At 45.1% G+C, this 13955-nt stretch overlaps 1 protein-coding gene across 1 annotated transcript; it reads left to right on the plus strand.

Annotated features, from left to right (window-relative positions):
- Nucleotides 1-2075: 2075 nt before the first annotated feature.
- On the plus strand, nt 2076-13533 carry LOC118300565 (ubiquitin carboxyl-terminal hydrolase 2-like). The gene is made up of 12 exons (XM_035625067.2): nt 2076-2436; nt 8954-9001; nt 9191-9314; nt 10132-10243; nt 10364-10474; nt 10602-10666; nt 10785-10888; nt 11041-11121; nt 11245-11323; nt 11820-11927; nt 12049-12169; nt 12506-13533. The coding sequence occupies exons 1-12, from the start codon at nt 2284-2286 to the stop codon at nt 12609-12611; spliced, it is 1212 nt and encodes a 403-aa protein (XP_035480960.2). The 5' UTR covers nt 2076-2283; the 3' UTR covers nt 12612-13533.
- The last annotated feature ends 422 nt before the right edge of the window (nt 13534-13955 follow it).

A 13955-nucleotide genomic window follows, 5' to 3' on the forward strand; every position in this document is an offset into this window, starting at 1 on the left:
CTCCAGAGGATAGACCCCCATATCACGATATTAGTGCTGCACATGGAAGAAAGGAACGAGAGTGAAACAACGAGCCGAGAAAATAGAGGAATATGATGGATGAAAATCATATAAATATACAAATTGGACTAGTCTGTGTAAATATGAGCCAATCGTTGCCACTCATTTTCTTTTGGTGACCCCCTCACAATTCTTGTCACACTTTAGTTAAGCCCCAAAAAAGTTTCTACATGTTCACCAGAAATGTGAAAGAAAAAAAAGGATCAATAATTTTCCTTTGGTGTTTCCGGAGCACATGCAATAAAAACACATTTCCATTATTAGCTCCCGTACAGCTGAGGTTCATCCCACAGCCTGCAGGGCCTTTAGTTTCTCTCAAGTATATTAAATATAGTGCCATACAAAAAACCAACCGTACATATGTAACACTGTGTAGGTTTAGAAAACCTGACTCATCAGCTGAGCGTGGTCGTGCATTAGGGTTTTGTCTCTGCTGACTCTGCTCGGGGCGGTTGAAAGAGCTCTCTCTGTTCCAGCCAAGGGACGAGAGCGAGCGCAGAAGGAGCCGTGTGAAGTTTACAAGGCGGCAATCAGGCTTCTTCTTATCAGGCTCATGGGTTCGTCCCTGTGTCAAGTCGGTCTAAAGTTCCAAGTCCAGCAGGGTCAGCGAGTGTTGGGAGGCGGAATGAAGCTGATTTGGGCTTTTTCTTTTCGGCCTGCACGCGATATTACGTTGGGGTCACCACCACCCACGTGCTTGCTGTTGGCTTTATTTCAGAAAAAATACAAAACAGAGAATCATAGCTCCAGATTAAAAAATGCTCTTGCTGTGCTCTCTTCTTTAACCACCGTCTTGTCAATGAAATGCGACGATGCAAACTGCAAACGGTCTTTTATTCATTTCTGCCCAAATGATAAGGGTCTTCTGCGAAACGCAGCATTGATTCCCACACCGACATGCCGACTGTCCAGCTCTGCGCCCTGCGCTGCTTTAATGTTGCAGCTGGTAAAAAACTTTGGGTTATTATATAGATTTATCCTTAATTTATTTTCTGATTATATTCTGTAATGATAATCTGTTCCTCATAATCTATCTCCCTCCTGAAGGTACCTGGAGGAGACGTTTAAAGAGCATCAAGTTGAATGAAACTTTGCCTCGTCCACTAGTATCAATTGGTTTGCACGAAACTTATAATTCTTGTCTTTATGCTCTGAAAATCACAGTGGGGTGGTCAGTGACCTCGTGCATCTGCTTCATCTCTGCACCTTAGCTAAAGAAAAGAAAAGGACAGCATCTGTGCAATCCTTGAAATCTCACATCGACTCAGCCAAGGCCATAGTATTCATTCGAGTTACTAATTAATTTTAAATTGGATATCTCATAAAATTCAGTTAAAGATTTAAACCTCAGCAGTCGTAAATATTTGTCTGGCGATTGCTCACAGCGTCTGCTTATGGAAGATTTTGATATTCCTTCTTTTTTTTAACTTTAACTATTGTCTTTGTGATTATTTTATGACTTATTATTCTTTTTTTTTGCTTATTGCTGCCTTGTGCACCCAGTCGGTGATATATAAATTCATTTTTTTTTTTTTGCTCTGGTAGAACTTGAATGCTGGTTTTTTTTTTCGTGCCGTGGAGTATTTAATTAGTAATACTTTATATATGTGTATATATGTGTGTGTGTGTGTGTGTGTGTGTATATATATATAAATATATATATATACATAAAGAAAGTGAAAAAAAATCATGGATCTGCCCCTTAATCCGCAACTGCAGCGAAATTGAATTCCCATCCTTCCACCAAGTTTTGTGGAAATCGGTTTAATCGTTTTGCATATTAAAGTACAAGTAAAAAAAACTGCATTCAAGTTCTACCAAAGCATATATATATATATATATATATATATATATATATATATATATACATATATACACACTTTTATTTAATTACATCTGCTCTTTTTCAGTTTCTCTGTAGCTGCCCAGAGCAGTGGATGTCATAGTGGTGATGTTTCCGACTGCACGCAAAGGCAGCAGCGGTCTCCGCGGTGGGAGGTGGGCGTGAACGCCTCACGGTGAACACACGCGGGCACGCGCCTCCTCCGCGCCACTGTCAAACACAGTGGAGGTTGTGTTCAGGTGCAGGCGGCCAGCAGAGCTCACACAGTCAGTCAACGCGACAGTCGCCCTGAACTCATCACCGCGGTATTTCTTTTTCCTCGTTGACTTTCGGCTCAGCGGGATTTGCGCCGGTCCACATCCACCAGCGGCAGCAGCGTCATGCCGTCCCTGCGTCACTCCTACACGGTGACGGTGCTCGAGGAGCCGGCCGACCTGCCCCTGGACAGACCCGAGCTGCCGCGCAAGAGTCCGTCGTTGTCCCGCTCCGCGCTCGTGTCCACGTTCATGGGTCTGATCATCAACCAGGCCAAGGTGAGTCCTCCTGCCACTTTATGAACTTAGCACCTCCATATGTTATTTTATATATATATATATATATATATATATATATATTTATATTTATATTTATATTTATATATATTATATCGTATGTCAGATTTTTCGCTTGACGATTATGTGGAATAATTTATGATATTGATAATATCGCGATATCTAATACCGATAATTATCATAATGCTCTGAATTTCACCTGCAACCGTTTTTAATTGTGTTATATCTGCTGTCGAATGTTGTCAAATAAATTAAAACTACAGAAATACTAATACCCGTAGGAGTTGTGCAGATAGAGATGAACAGAATAGACAACTTTATTCATCTGCTCGGGGGAAATTCACTACTTGCACAGTATCACCCAGGGTAGAAAAGAATACAGGAACAAACTGTTTACAAAAAAAAAAACTGAAAATAATACATATTATTATTATTATTATTAATAATAATAAATAAACAATATATAATATACTATACGTGAAATGGTAATGAATAAAGACATAGGTTGACCAATTTATTGAATGATTATTATCAGCCGTAGTTGTAACGTTATATTAAAACTGCTGATACACGTACAGTATGAGTTTATAAAACTGTCGACGGGGTGTGTTGGAGCAATACACTTTAAGTGATTTGGCGTCATTGAATCGATGAGAGCAACAGAAAGTAAATTTGGTTGTAATCTGTAATAATATTAGACGATATGATTTGGTTGTTGAAGGAAAACCTGCTCCAGAGAAAGGTCATCTGCTTCAAAACAACGTGTTTGTCTCTAAGTAGTCATAAAACAGATGACAATCAATTACATCAAGATATTTATTCTGCACAAGAATCTAATCATTTTTTACAATGAGTCACATCTGTGAAAAAAAAAAATACCGCTGATACTGAGGGAGCAAAAACAGATAAACTCCATAGAATAACAACGCCGTCACGTTAATGTCAACGACAGGATGTGAATGCAAACATAGTAAAAATTATTGTTGAGACAAGAAAAAAAATTGTCATCATGTGCCGACTTAGGAAAAGAATAAATAGCAAGATCTCAGCCACATTTGACCTTTAGGCTCTTATCAGCCCTTTAAGTGGAGAACACACACACACACACCCACACACACCCACACACACACAAATGCACAGTGTGTGTGTGTGTGTGTGTGTGTGTGTGAGCAGCAGCAGCAATTCGAGTGTGACTTTGGTTGCGTAATAGGAATGAGCTCTGCTGATAAGGAATGTGCCTGTCTCCTTATCATGTGAACAGTACCAATTGTTAACACCGAGCTGCCCCCAGTCCACGGACGCGTGTGTGTGTGCGCGTGTGCGTGTGAGTGTGTGCGTGCGTGTGTGTGTGTGCATGTGCGCGTGTGTCCATGTGCGTTTGTGCGTTTGTGCGTTTGTGTGTGTGTGTGTGTGTGTGTGCATGTGCGTGTGTGTGTGTGTGTGTGCATGCGTGTGTGTGTGTGTGTGCATGCGTGTGTGTGTGTGTGTGTGTGTGCGCGTGTGTGTGTGCACGGAGGTTGGAGGTGTGAACGAGTGACACCGAGGTCACAAGCTTCACTGGACTCAAGGTGATGTTCGTGGTTTCCATTAGATAATGCGAGCTCTCTGTGGTATGTACAGTATGTGTGCTCGTGTTAACACTGCATGTTCTGTATCTGATAGCACTAAGTCTTCATTGATAGATAGATAGATAGATAGATAGATACTTTATTGATCCCGATGTGACAGTTACAAAGAAAAGCGTATATATATCCTTATAACTCAAAACATGTAAACAAAAAATGTTTAAACTTAAAAAAAACCATCTTTTTATTCACTTATACAACCAGATATTCTGCTTTAACTTAAGTTCACCCACACCAGCGGACCAGACTGTTACCATGACGTTTGATGCCCGGAGCGGATCTTCCTCGGACAAAACTCAAATATTAAGGCCGCAAGAAATTATAACTTTCATAATCGACTAATCTGCCTCTCATCTTCTCGATTAATCGGCTTACTTTTTAGGTCAATAAAAAACTAAATAATCACAGTTTTCCAAAGTGAGGCCATCAGGTGATGGGTTCTTTTGGCCTCAGGGGTCAGAGTGGAGGTCGTATCCCCTCTGACGAACTTCATGGCAAATGGTTGTGGAGACATTTCAGTTTGGACCGAAGTCCGGTGAACAAAACTGTTGATATGATTTAGAATTCTTTTAATAAGAGCAGCAGTTTGCGCTGTTGTTAGATAATGTCTTTAACTCTCTCTTGCTTCTTTTTCTTCCACTTCGCACTGTGTTCACTGCTCTGCACCGAAACACCAAAGCAATTTCTTTTGTAAGTGAAAAACTTACTTGGCAATAAACATTATTCTGATTGTTATTCTGGTTTCCGGCCGACAGTCGCACATCTTAACATATTCAGTTGTGCTATCGACAAATCCTCTCACGTGAGAAGCAACAGCTGCATGGAATTTGAAAAATTCCCATTGCAACATAATTTAAGATATTTTTTGTTTTTCTCACTGTAGTAGAGTCCCATCATAGGATTTCTCTCCGTCGTACAGTTTCAGTGCGTCCCTCCACTTCAGTGCAGAACCTTGGACCCTCTCCCAGCTCTGCTATTGCACAGCAGAGATTTTTCAGTTTGCTCTGTTCCCGCGGGGAGTGGCGTAGCCGGACGGTTGTTCCCTTCGGCCGCGTCACATGGGCCTCGACCGAGCTCCGCATGCTCGGTCGAGGACATAGCGTTCTCTCTGCTCGCCCTTCCCCTGCCTGAAGTCCTGCCAGTCGAGCAGGGGGGCGGCGTTCTCCGGTCGGAGCACAGATTAACCTGAACGCGTCGCTTCCTGGCGGGAGGGGGCTCCTAAATTAGCCCCTCGCACCACACGGTCGCCTTCAAACAGGAGATGGGGAAACAGAAAAAAAAAGGGGGGAAATAATCGAAGGCCGAGCCGGCTCTTGAAATAGTTTGTACTGTCACAGTTCAACTTACAGTAGAGAAAAGCTTGTGGATCCATGTGATGATGAGCATCCATGAGGCGTTTTAACCTGACGGGGATAAACGCAACGCTAGGATTTGCGAACCTGTTCGTACTTATTGCCATAAGAATACTTCATGTGAAGTCACGAGCGCATTGAAAATCAGAAAGTGTTTTTGTCAACAGTCGTGCAAACACGTCGTCCTCGCTCGGGCCTCTCACGCGGGGCTCGCTCGGAACCTTCTCCAGAAAAAGAAGGGGGCTGGCGGGAAAAAAGTGAGGCGCGACGCTCCGGAGCGCAGCTCAGGTGTGACCTGCACTGAGGATTATATTATCTTATCTCATCTTATCTTCTACTGATGTAATGCATTGGCTGAGATAACCACAAATGCAGCGCGCTGGAATATTAAAAAGAAACCTCCACCTGCTTTTTTTTTAACCCAGCAACGGCAAATCACATACAAGGACAGTTGAGCCACAGTACATTGTAAGAATAAACTACAAGATATCACAAGAGTGTTTTACAGATGCTGACGTCGCTGCTCGGTTCACAGCTCGTGCCTTCATTTATCCCTCCCGTCAGCGCGACGCTGACTCTCCTCTGACCTCTGACCTCTGAGTCACCGTGTTACACAGTTACGATGTTCCCACGTTCAGGACGGGCGACGGGTCACGGGCCGACACGTCGCCTGTTAATAATCATGTACTGGCCCCCAGCGCGGTGAAATTCGGATGGACCTCCAGCTCCTGCTGACGCCACCGGAAATGGCGCTCAGTGGAAAACACAAAGAAGTCAAAGAACAAAAAACCAGACATCGAACGTCTCGAACAGACAACCACACAAAATAAGAGGGAGGGAAATTTAAAAGTGCATGAAAACCATGAAGATCTCTCCGTGATTGGTTCCGTACGATCCTAAAACGTGGACCTGAACCCAGAGCCCGAGGCCCCGACTTCACGCCTGACAGCTGAGATCCGGAGCCGTTTCAGTTTCTCCCTTGGCAGACGTCTCTGCACGGCCAGAGAACACAAGCGGGTTTATTTTGGAAGCAGCCGGTTCAAGATTTACACAAAACAAAAAGCAAAAAAAACTGCCCAAACCTGAAGCTGCGCGTCACTCGCGCGGGTCACTCGCGCGCCACTCGCCTCAGACCTCGCGGTCCGTCGTTTATCTGGAGCCGTGGCTGCCCCAGCCCCCTATTGGCAGTCGCCATAGCAACCCAAGTCTTGAAGGAAAGGCCCTCGGTGGGTGAAGGAGGCCAACAGCCTCAGCAGACAACAGAGCCGGTGTCCCTGGGTCAATTTAGCTGCACAAGTCTTTTCTAACTAGGTGTGAAGGACGTGACTCAGGTGAGCGTGCGTTCATGTCTGTGACGGCAGCAGTGAACCGCATCACACACGCACGTACGTACGTAGGTGATAAGAAGAATCCCATGGAAGTTCCACCTGAGACTGTTTGGGCTCCCATCATTCACAGATTAACTTCCTGATTGTAGTAATAGGGCGTCGGCCTCGTTTTGAAACTGCTCAGTAAGCAGCGAGACTCCGCGGCGTCTGGAAGCTGAAGACAACGGCATATGAATTATTGTATTTCAGTGTGACGCAGTCCCGAACGCACATCCCACCACATGTAGTCGGTCTTGACCCGGACGTCTTCACAGCAAATCAGTCAATCAGGTTACTGCGTACGGGCATCGGCCGTCATAAAGGGTATTGGCAATTAGGGCACCATTCCGTCGTTATGAAGCTCTTTTTAATCCTTTCATTAAATATATATATATATATATATATATATTAATTTCTTTCTAAATAAGATAAGATAAGATAATCATGTTTTCGTCAAAGTAGGGGGAAATTTGCCATGTTGCAGCATCAGAGGGCAGAGTAAAAAATAGGAGAAATATTGAAAAAATATTGAAAAAATACCATATATACAGTGCAAACCGATGTTTCCCTTTCAATTGTATTATGTTGCTTTTACATTTTTTTCTTCATCAATGCCCTTTATATCTTATTGCTTTTCTTAGTGAAATGTTTATAATGTGTTATGTTGTAATGTTAATATTTGCACATCACGATGTGAATTTCCTGTCAGCGCAGCCCAGATATCGTGGGGGGGGGGGACACGGACGTTGGCTCCTCGTGATTGGCTCTGGGATTCCTCGGTGACACCTGACGTTGTAAATCAAGAAGTGACACTGTCGGAAGTCGTGCAGTGGCTTTGGGCCTCACTGCGTCCGCCCTGAGCCCTCGGGTCGCACGCGAACCACTGTGGCGCCAAAGCAGCTGATCCCCTGACGCCACCGCACGGATGTCCAAGCGCTTCACGCCAAACAACTCCACACTGCATTCCAGTTTTCGGGCAGATTCCTCCTGGCAGAGCTCCCCCCCCCCCCCCCCCCCCCCCCCCCCCCCCTTCGGTCCGCATCACATTGCTAATGCGTGGTGTCGGTCACGACGGGAATAAGTCGGGACACAACTGTGGCATTTGGTCGGAGCGTGAGGATCCGCGGCGCAGCGCCAGCATCATACGGGGCGTGCATGGAACAAGCGCCGCACAGTTTCTCTGAGGCTGACTCACGCCGGAGGAATGTGAGACGGGGTCGCCGTCGTAGAGCGGCTTCGTCGAGCCGAGGGCATGTGCGAGCCGCGGCGAAGGCGATGAGGCGAGGAACAATAGAATAGACAGACAGACAGACAGACGGAGGACCGTTTGCCTTTTGCTAACACATGTTTAACCCACATGATCATTGAGCATAATCCCATTTAGACTCGCGTTTAATCATTAGGACCCCAGGGTTCCGTTTCAAAAAAAAAGGGAGAAGGGGGTTCCATGTGGAACCAAGAGAGGATGACAGGTGCTGTATATTGCACATCTTTGAGATTGCTTTTAGCAATGAAAAGTGCTCTATAAATGAAATTTATTATTATTATTATTATTATTATTATTATTATCAAAAAACATTCCCACTGGAATTGCCAATTTAGATTTTTTCCCATTCCTATTTTGTGTCCAAATATCATCGCCAATCCATTTGTGCCAATGTGAAGACCCTTTTTTTCCCGTAACATTCTCTTCCTGGATGTTGCAGCACCGGATGTTCAGTTCAAAATTTAAAAAAAACAACTTTATTTGTACCAGACGAGGCAGAATATACATAAATACCAAGAAGTTATGCACATTACAATACTGAATACTAATAATGCAATGAAGTGTGATGTGGTACACACAGTATACATTGATGGGTTGATAATAATATATTATATTAAGAGATAACACATTAACACTAAACAGTCGAACAGTGGACGAACAAGTGGTCAAAATGGTTTGATTCAAAAGAAACACCCGAGCTTGAGGTTCGTCGTCCGTCTGCGTTCCCTCCGAAGGCCTTTCAGAGCTTCGATCATTGACCGAATTACTGTAAATCCCAGTTATTCTGTCTGGCGGCGTTGCTCGTGTTGCTCGTGTTGCTCGTGTTGCTCAACTACTCGACCTTGTGCGTGAGTAAACGGAGGATCTCTTCTCTTTGTCTTTGAACAGAACAAGAGTCTTCAGGGCCTGGTGGGACTGAAGAACCTGGGCAACACGGTGAGCGCTCTGACTTCACTCTCCTGGCCTCATAAACCGTATATATACACATATATATATATATATATATATATATATATATATATATATATATATATATATCACGTTGCACTTTGACCTGCTGACGCCACCGACGGAGTCCAGATCTTCACTACGATGTTTCTTTTTTTCTTTCCTTACCGTTCGCAGTGTTTCATGAACTCCATCCTACAATGTCTGAGCAACACTCCAGAGCTGAGAGATTACTGCCTGAGGAACGTCCATCGCGCGGACCTCAACAACAACTGCAGCACGAGCGCTGCGCTCATGGAAGGTAGGACGAGACTCTGAGCTCACCACGCTATCATCGCCACCATCGGGAGGAGCGTGAGTCACTTAATGGCTCAGCAGTAGGTCGCATAGTTTCATATGTCATTTTATATGTCGTTTATAGTCTTAAACTACAGATATGACAACTTTATACCCTGATTACTAAATCTGATACCTAACTCACATAGCACTCAAATAATTATCCTTAAGACTATTTCTCTCCCATGCTATCACCGCTCAGCAAGTTTGTGCATATTGTAATAAAAAATATTGTGTATAAACAGCCCTGATTTTTTTTGTTTTTATATCCCTGCCATAACTGGAGGCATAATGTTTTCCCTTCAGAAAAAAATCTGATCTTTCTCCTAGTTAAATTGCTAAAGGGTTTTCTAAAATAGCACATATGGAATTTTGTGATATTTAGTAATTTTTTTCGAAGGATGCTGTTGCTCCCAAATTGCGGATACGTGAAGCAAACAAACGTCGCCGCTCAACGAGTTGCTGTAAATCTCAGCAACACATTGCACAATTTGTCATATTGCACTTTCTGTATAGTTTTTACTTTTTGTACATCAAATTTTTTATTGTACAGTTGCTCTTCCCTTGTACTTACAGTCCTTGCTTCTTAAGTTAATTGTCCTTATCCTCCCCTTTTTTTAAATATTAATTGTAGCTTTTTTCTTATTTTTCTATTCACTATGTTTGTTATGCACCAATCACCGACGCAAATTCCCTGTGTGTGAGAACCTTCTTGGCAATAAACCACGTTTCCGATTCGGATGCCGATGACTCTGATCTCTCTCCTTCGCCTCCCGTCTCAGAGTTTGCAAAAGTCACTCAAAGCCTGTGGACGTCCGCGAACAAAGAGGCCGTCAGTCCGTCGGACTTCAGGAACCAGATCCAGAGATACGCTCCCAAGTTTGTGGGCTGCAAGTAAGTCGTTCCCTCATCCTGACCCGAAGCTCTGTTCGTTCCCATTCACTGCATGTAGTTTAAAAAGAATATCGAGCCGCGACAGTGACGGTAGCGGTGTCTCCGTCCGTCTCTCCGCAGTCAGCAGGACGCCCAGGAGTTTCTGCGTATGCTACTGGACGGTCTCCACAATGACGTGAACAGAGTGACAGTCCGCCCCAAGGTGTCGGCGCATGACTTCGACCACCTCTCGTAAGTCGTCGGCACGCCAGCCGCCCTCCGTCGCCGGCACCTTTCGCTGCCAAGCGCACACCGCTGCGAGGTCGCCGTTCCCTCCGCATGCATGTGACATGTACGTGAAATTTGTTCTTGCTCTCAGGGACGATGAAAAGGGCAAGCGGATGTGGAACATGTACCTGGAGAGAGAGGACAGCAAGGTGGTGGGTGAGTACATTTCCGGGCATGTAGCTGCGTTATTACCTTAAACCACACAGTGTGAATATGTATATGTATATGTGTATACACTTAATGTAATTCACCATCTTTTGTTTTCTGCCTCTAGATCTATTTGTCGGGCAGCTGAAAAGTTCCCTGACCTGCTCCGTCTGTGGTTTCCGCTCCACTGTGTTTGATCCCTTCTGGGACTTATCAATACCCATTGCACAGGTCAGCGCACACACACACACACACACAAATGCACACGCACACACACACACACACACACACACAGGTTAACCATCAGTAAGTAGTACTCGCGAGTCTATTAAGTCCTGAAGTTTGCGTTTCACTGACTGGACACATGCTTCACATCTCCACAGAAGAGCTCCGGCGAAGTGACTCTGAAAGAGTGTCTGCGTCTCTTCACAAAGGAAGACGTGCTGGACGGGGACGAGAGGCCGGTGAGAAGCCTCGCGCGGCGACACTCCGCCGCCCGCTCCACATTCCTCCGTGACGATGACAAATGAGCTGCTGTATACAGCTGCATCAGAATCTCACTGTCTCTCTCTCTCTCTCTCTCTCAGACATGCAAGAGATGCAAGGCCAGAAGGAAATGCACCAAACGTTTCTGCATCCAGAAGTTCCCTCAGATCCTCGTGCTTCGTATCCTCTTTCCTCACTACCTCTGTGACGTTTGCTTCATATTTTAACAGCCTGCAGATGCATTTGAACGAGAGCTGGGGTTATCTGATAACATACTCACATGCTCGTCAGTATTCTGTAATCTGCCGATTGACTCCCAGTAAATACGTCTACAGTTCACCATTTCACATTTCACATCTCGTTTGTTTTTTAATAAAGGTAAATGGACTGTATTTATATAGCGCTTTTCTAGTCTTATTACTTTTCAGCACAAGTCACATTCACACATTCATACAGCGCTGCTATTTACCGCGCTTTTTAAATGAAGTGTCTCGCTTAGATAAGTGCCCAAATAGAAGTAAAGTAAAGTGCAATCAAATATGAAGTACATGTAAAGTGTAATGCATGTCTGATGCATTTGCTGTGTTTGAAATGTGGCAAAAGTACAGTTGAAATGCTCTCGTCCATTTATTTTTTTCAAGTCCGTGTCTGTTCCTTGACTGAATGCTCCCCCCAGACCTGAAGCGCTTCTCCGACTCCAACATCCGAGCCAGCAAACTCTCCACCTACGTCAACTTCCCCCTCAAGGAGCTGGACCTGCGGGAGTTTGCCTCCGAGAGCAGCGGTGAGTACCGGGTGCCGTGCGGCAGAGATGGCGGCGAATTCGTGTACGTTTTCCGAGGTCAGGCATCGGATTGGCCGAGCGCAGCGGAGTTGACTTGACGGTGTTGTCTCTCCCCCCGCAGAGCGTCCCGTGTACAACCTGTACGCAGTTTCCAACCACTCCGGAAATGCTCTGGGAGGCCATTACACAGCGTACTGCAGGAACCCGGCACTGGGGGAGTGGCACAGCTACAACGACACCAGGTACGGAATCACGTCGGCTCGCACATCCTCACCTCATCCCCTAAAAACGGGCGGAAAGCTGGTGCGGCTTAATTGTACCGTACGTCGTGTACTGTACTTTGTGTTCTTGCTGTACATGGGGTCTTAAAAAGAAAGGTGAAAAGGGTGTGTCAGCTTGTTGGCAAATTAAATTGGCGGACTAGTTGTTTGCACGTGTGTCCGTCCCTATATTCGGGAGTGACTGGTGTTGTTAGGATCATTTTGTGGCCATAATTTAAAATAAATACCTGCAAACATTTGTCCTCGGAGAAAACAATGTGTCGAGCGTGTGCGTTGTTTTGTGTGTGCTCTCTGCAGGGTGAGCCCCATTCCCTCCAGCCAGGTTCGCAGCAGCAACGCCTACGTGCTCTTCTACGAGCTGGCCGCTTCCCCGCACGGCAAATATCAGACGTGTCGCCTCTAAAGCGCTGCGGAGGAGGAGGAGGAGGAGGAGGAGGAGGAGGAGGAGCGACGCCGAGCACCGTGCGAGAACTCAGACGGACGCTGCCCGACGTGGGGAGAGGGCGCCGCCCGGTGGAGAATGTCCTGCACTCACAGACTGTGAAGGTGGAGCACAGAGGCAAGTTGCTGAGGGGAAAGAGAAAAACGCCATGCAACTTTTGAAGAGGTGGACGTGAAGGCGCTTTTGCTCTGAGGCCACATATCACGGGGGAACTGAACTGACGCCGGGGAAATATTGGCAGTACGAGAGATTCGGCGAAGCTGCCGCGGCGAAAGTGAAGCAGAGGACTCTGGAAAATGGTTTAGTTCTATCTTATTATAGTTTATTTTTCATTATTAAGAAGACATTTTACAGCTCGTCCTGGACCGGAATCTGTACCTTTTCTTGTCAGTTGTGTGGTCGTGTCCCCCCCCCCCCACACACACACACACTTTGAACACGGACTTTTAACTTTCAGGGGCCTTGAAAAATGTCCCACACGCTGACTGCAAGGTATAATTTACTCTATTTAATATGATGCCAGTCGTTAACAATGGCTCACGCTCGTCCTCTCAGAACAGTGGAAACACCCACAGGGGATGTTCAATGTCAAAGCACATTTTATTTTTGTACAGTATTTATGGGGCAGCGCGTTGAATGTAGAAAAAAGAACATACCAAAGCAGCTGTGTGAACGTGCATCAGTAATACTTCCTCCGGGAAATACAGGTGCTGCCTTTACGTCTAAGCCAGTTTCAGAATCGATAAAGCTCTAGACGTCGACTTACGCAGCATCATGTGTTCATTTTTATTTTATTTTTACTGTTATTTATCCAGCCATCCAAAATGGAAGCTGGGGAAGACTTCATTGAGTGTACTACCAATAATAAAAAAAAAAAACATCATATGTTTCACCCGTTGCACATCCTTTCTCACCATGCAGCTTCATCCAGAGTCCATGAAGGAATTCAAGAAGTAATGACAAGATGGGACAAGACGAAATCACAACATTGAACTTATTGTATTGCCTTTGACGTCACACTTACAGCAGACAAAGAGCAATTTTAAAATCCGTTCAAAGTCACGTTTCTGTTGTCATGTGGCTTTTAATATGTATATTCTCTTTTCCTTCGAGCTCTGCTTTGGCCTCCACCATCTCCTGAGGAAAGAATCGGGCTGTTTATTTGCTAAATGTGCCCGTATTTAGTCACTAACGTAACATTGTCTCCCTGCCATGTGGTGCTGTACAGGTCATGTACGGCAGGTTTATCAAGTATTCAGCTGAAAAAGAAATGAATCTGCCCCACGCAGCTGCAAACGAGGCCGA

Source organism: Scophthalmus maximus, chromosome 2 (assembly GCF_022379125.1).
Source record: "Scophthalmus maximus strain ysfricsl-2021 chromosome 2, ASM2237912v1, whole genome shotgun sequence".
Classification (NCBI taxonomy): Eukaryota; Metazoa; Chordata; class Actinopteri; order Pleuronectiformes; family Scophthalmidae; genus Scophthalmus; species Scophthalmus maximus.

What these genes read in the sequence shown, in the direction of transcription:
- LOC118300565 (XM_035625067.2), top strand. Translation starts at nt 2,284, where the DNA reads ATGCCGTCCCTGCGTCACTCCTACACGGTGACGGTGCTCGAGGAGCCG. An exon ending in GAGCGCTGCGCTCATGGAAG is followed by an intron (nt 9,315 to 10,131) that starts GTAGGACGAGAC and finishes CTCCCGTCTCAG; the next exon opens with AGTTTGCAAAAGTCACTCAA. An exon ending in CCCTCAGATCCTCGTGCTTC is followed by an intron (nt 11,324 to 11,819) that starts GTATCCTCTTTC and finishes TGCTCCCCCCAG; the next exon opens with ACCTGAAGCGCTTCTCCGAC.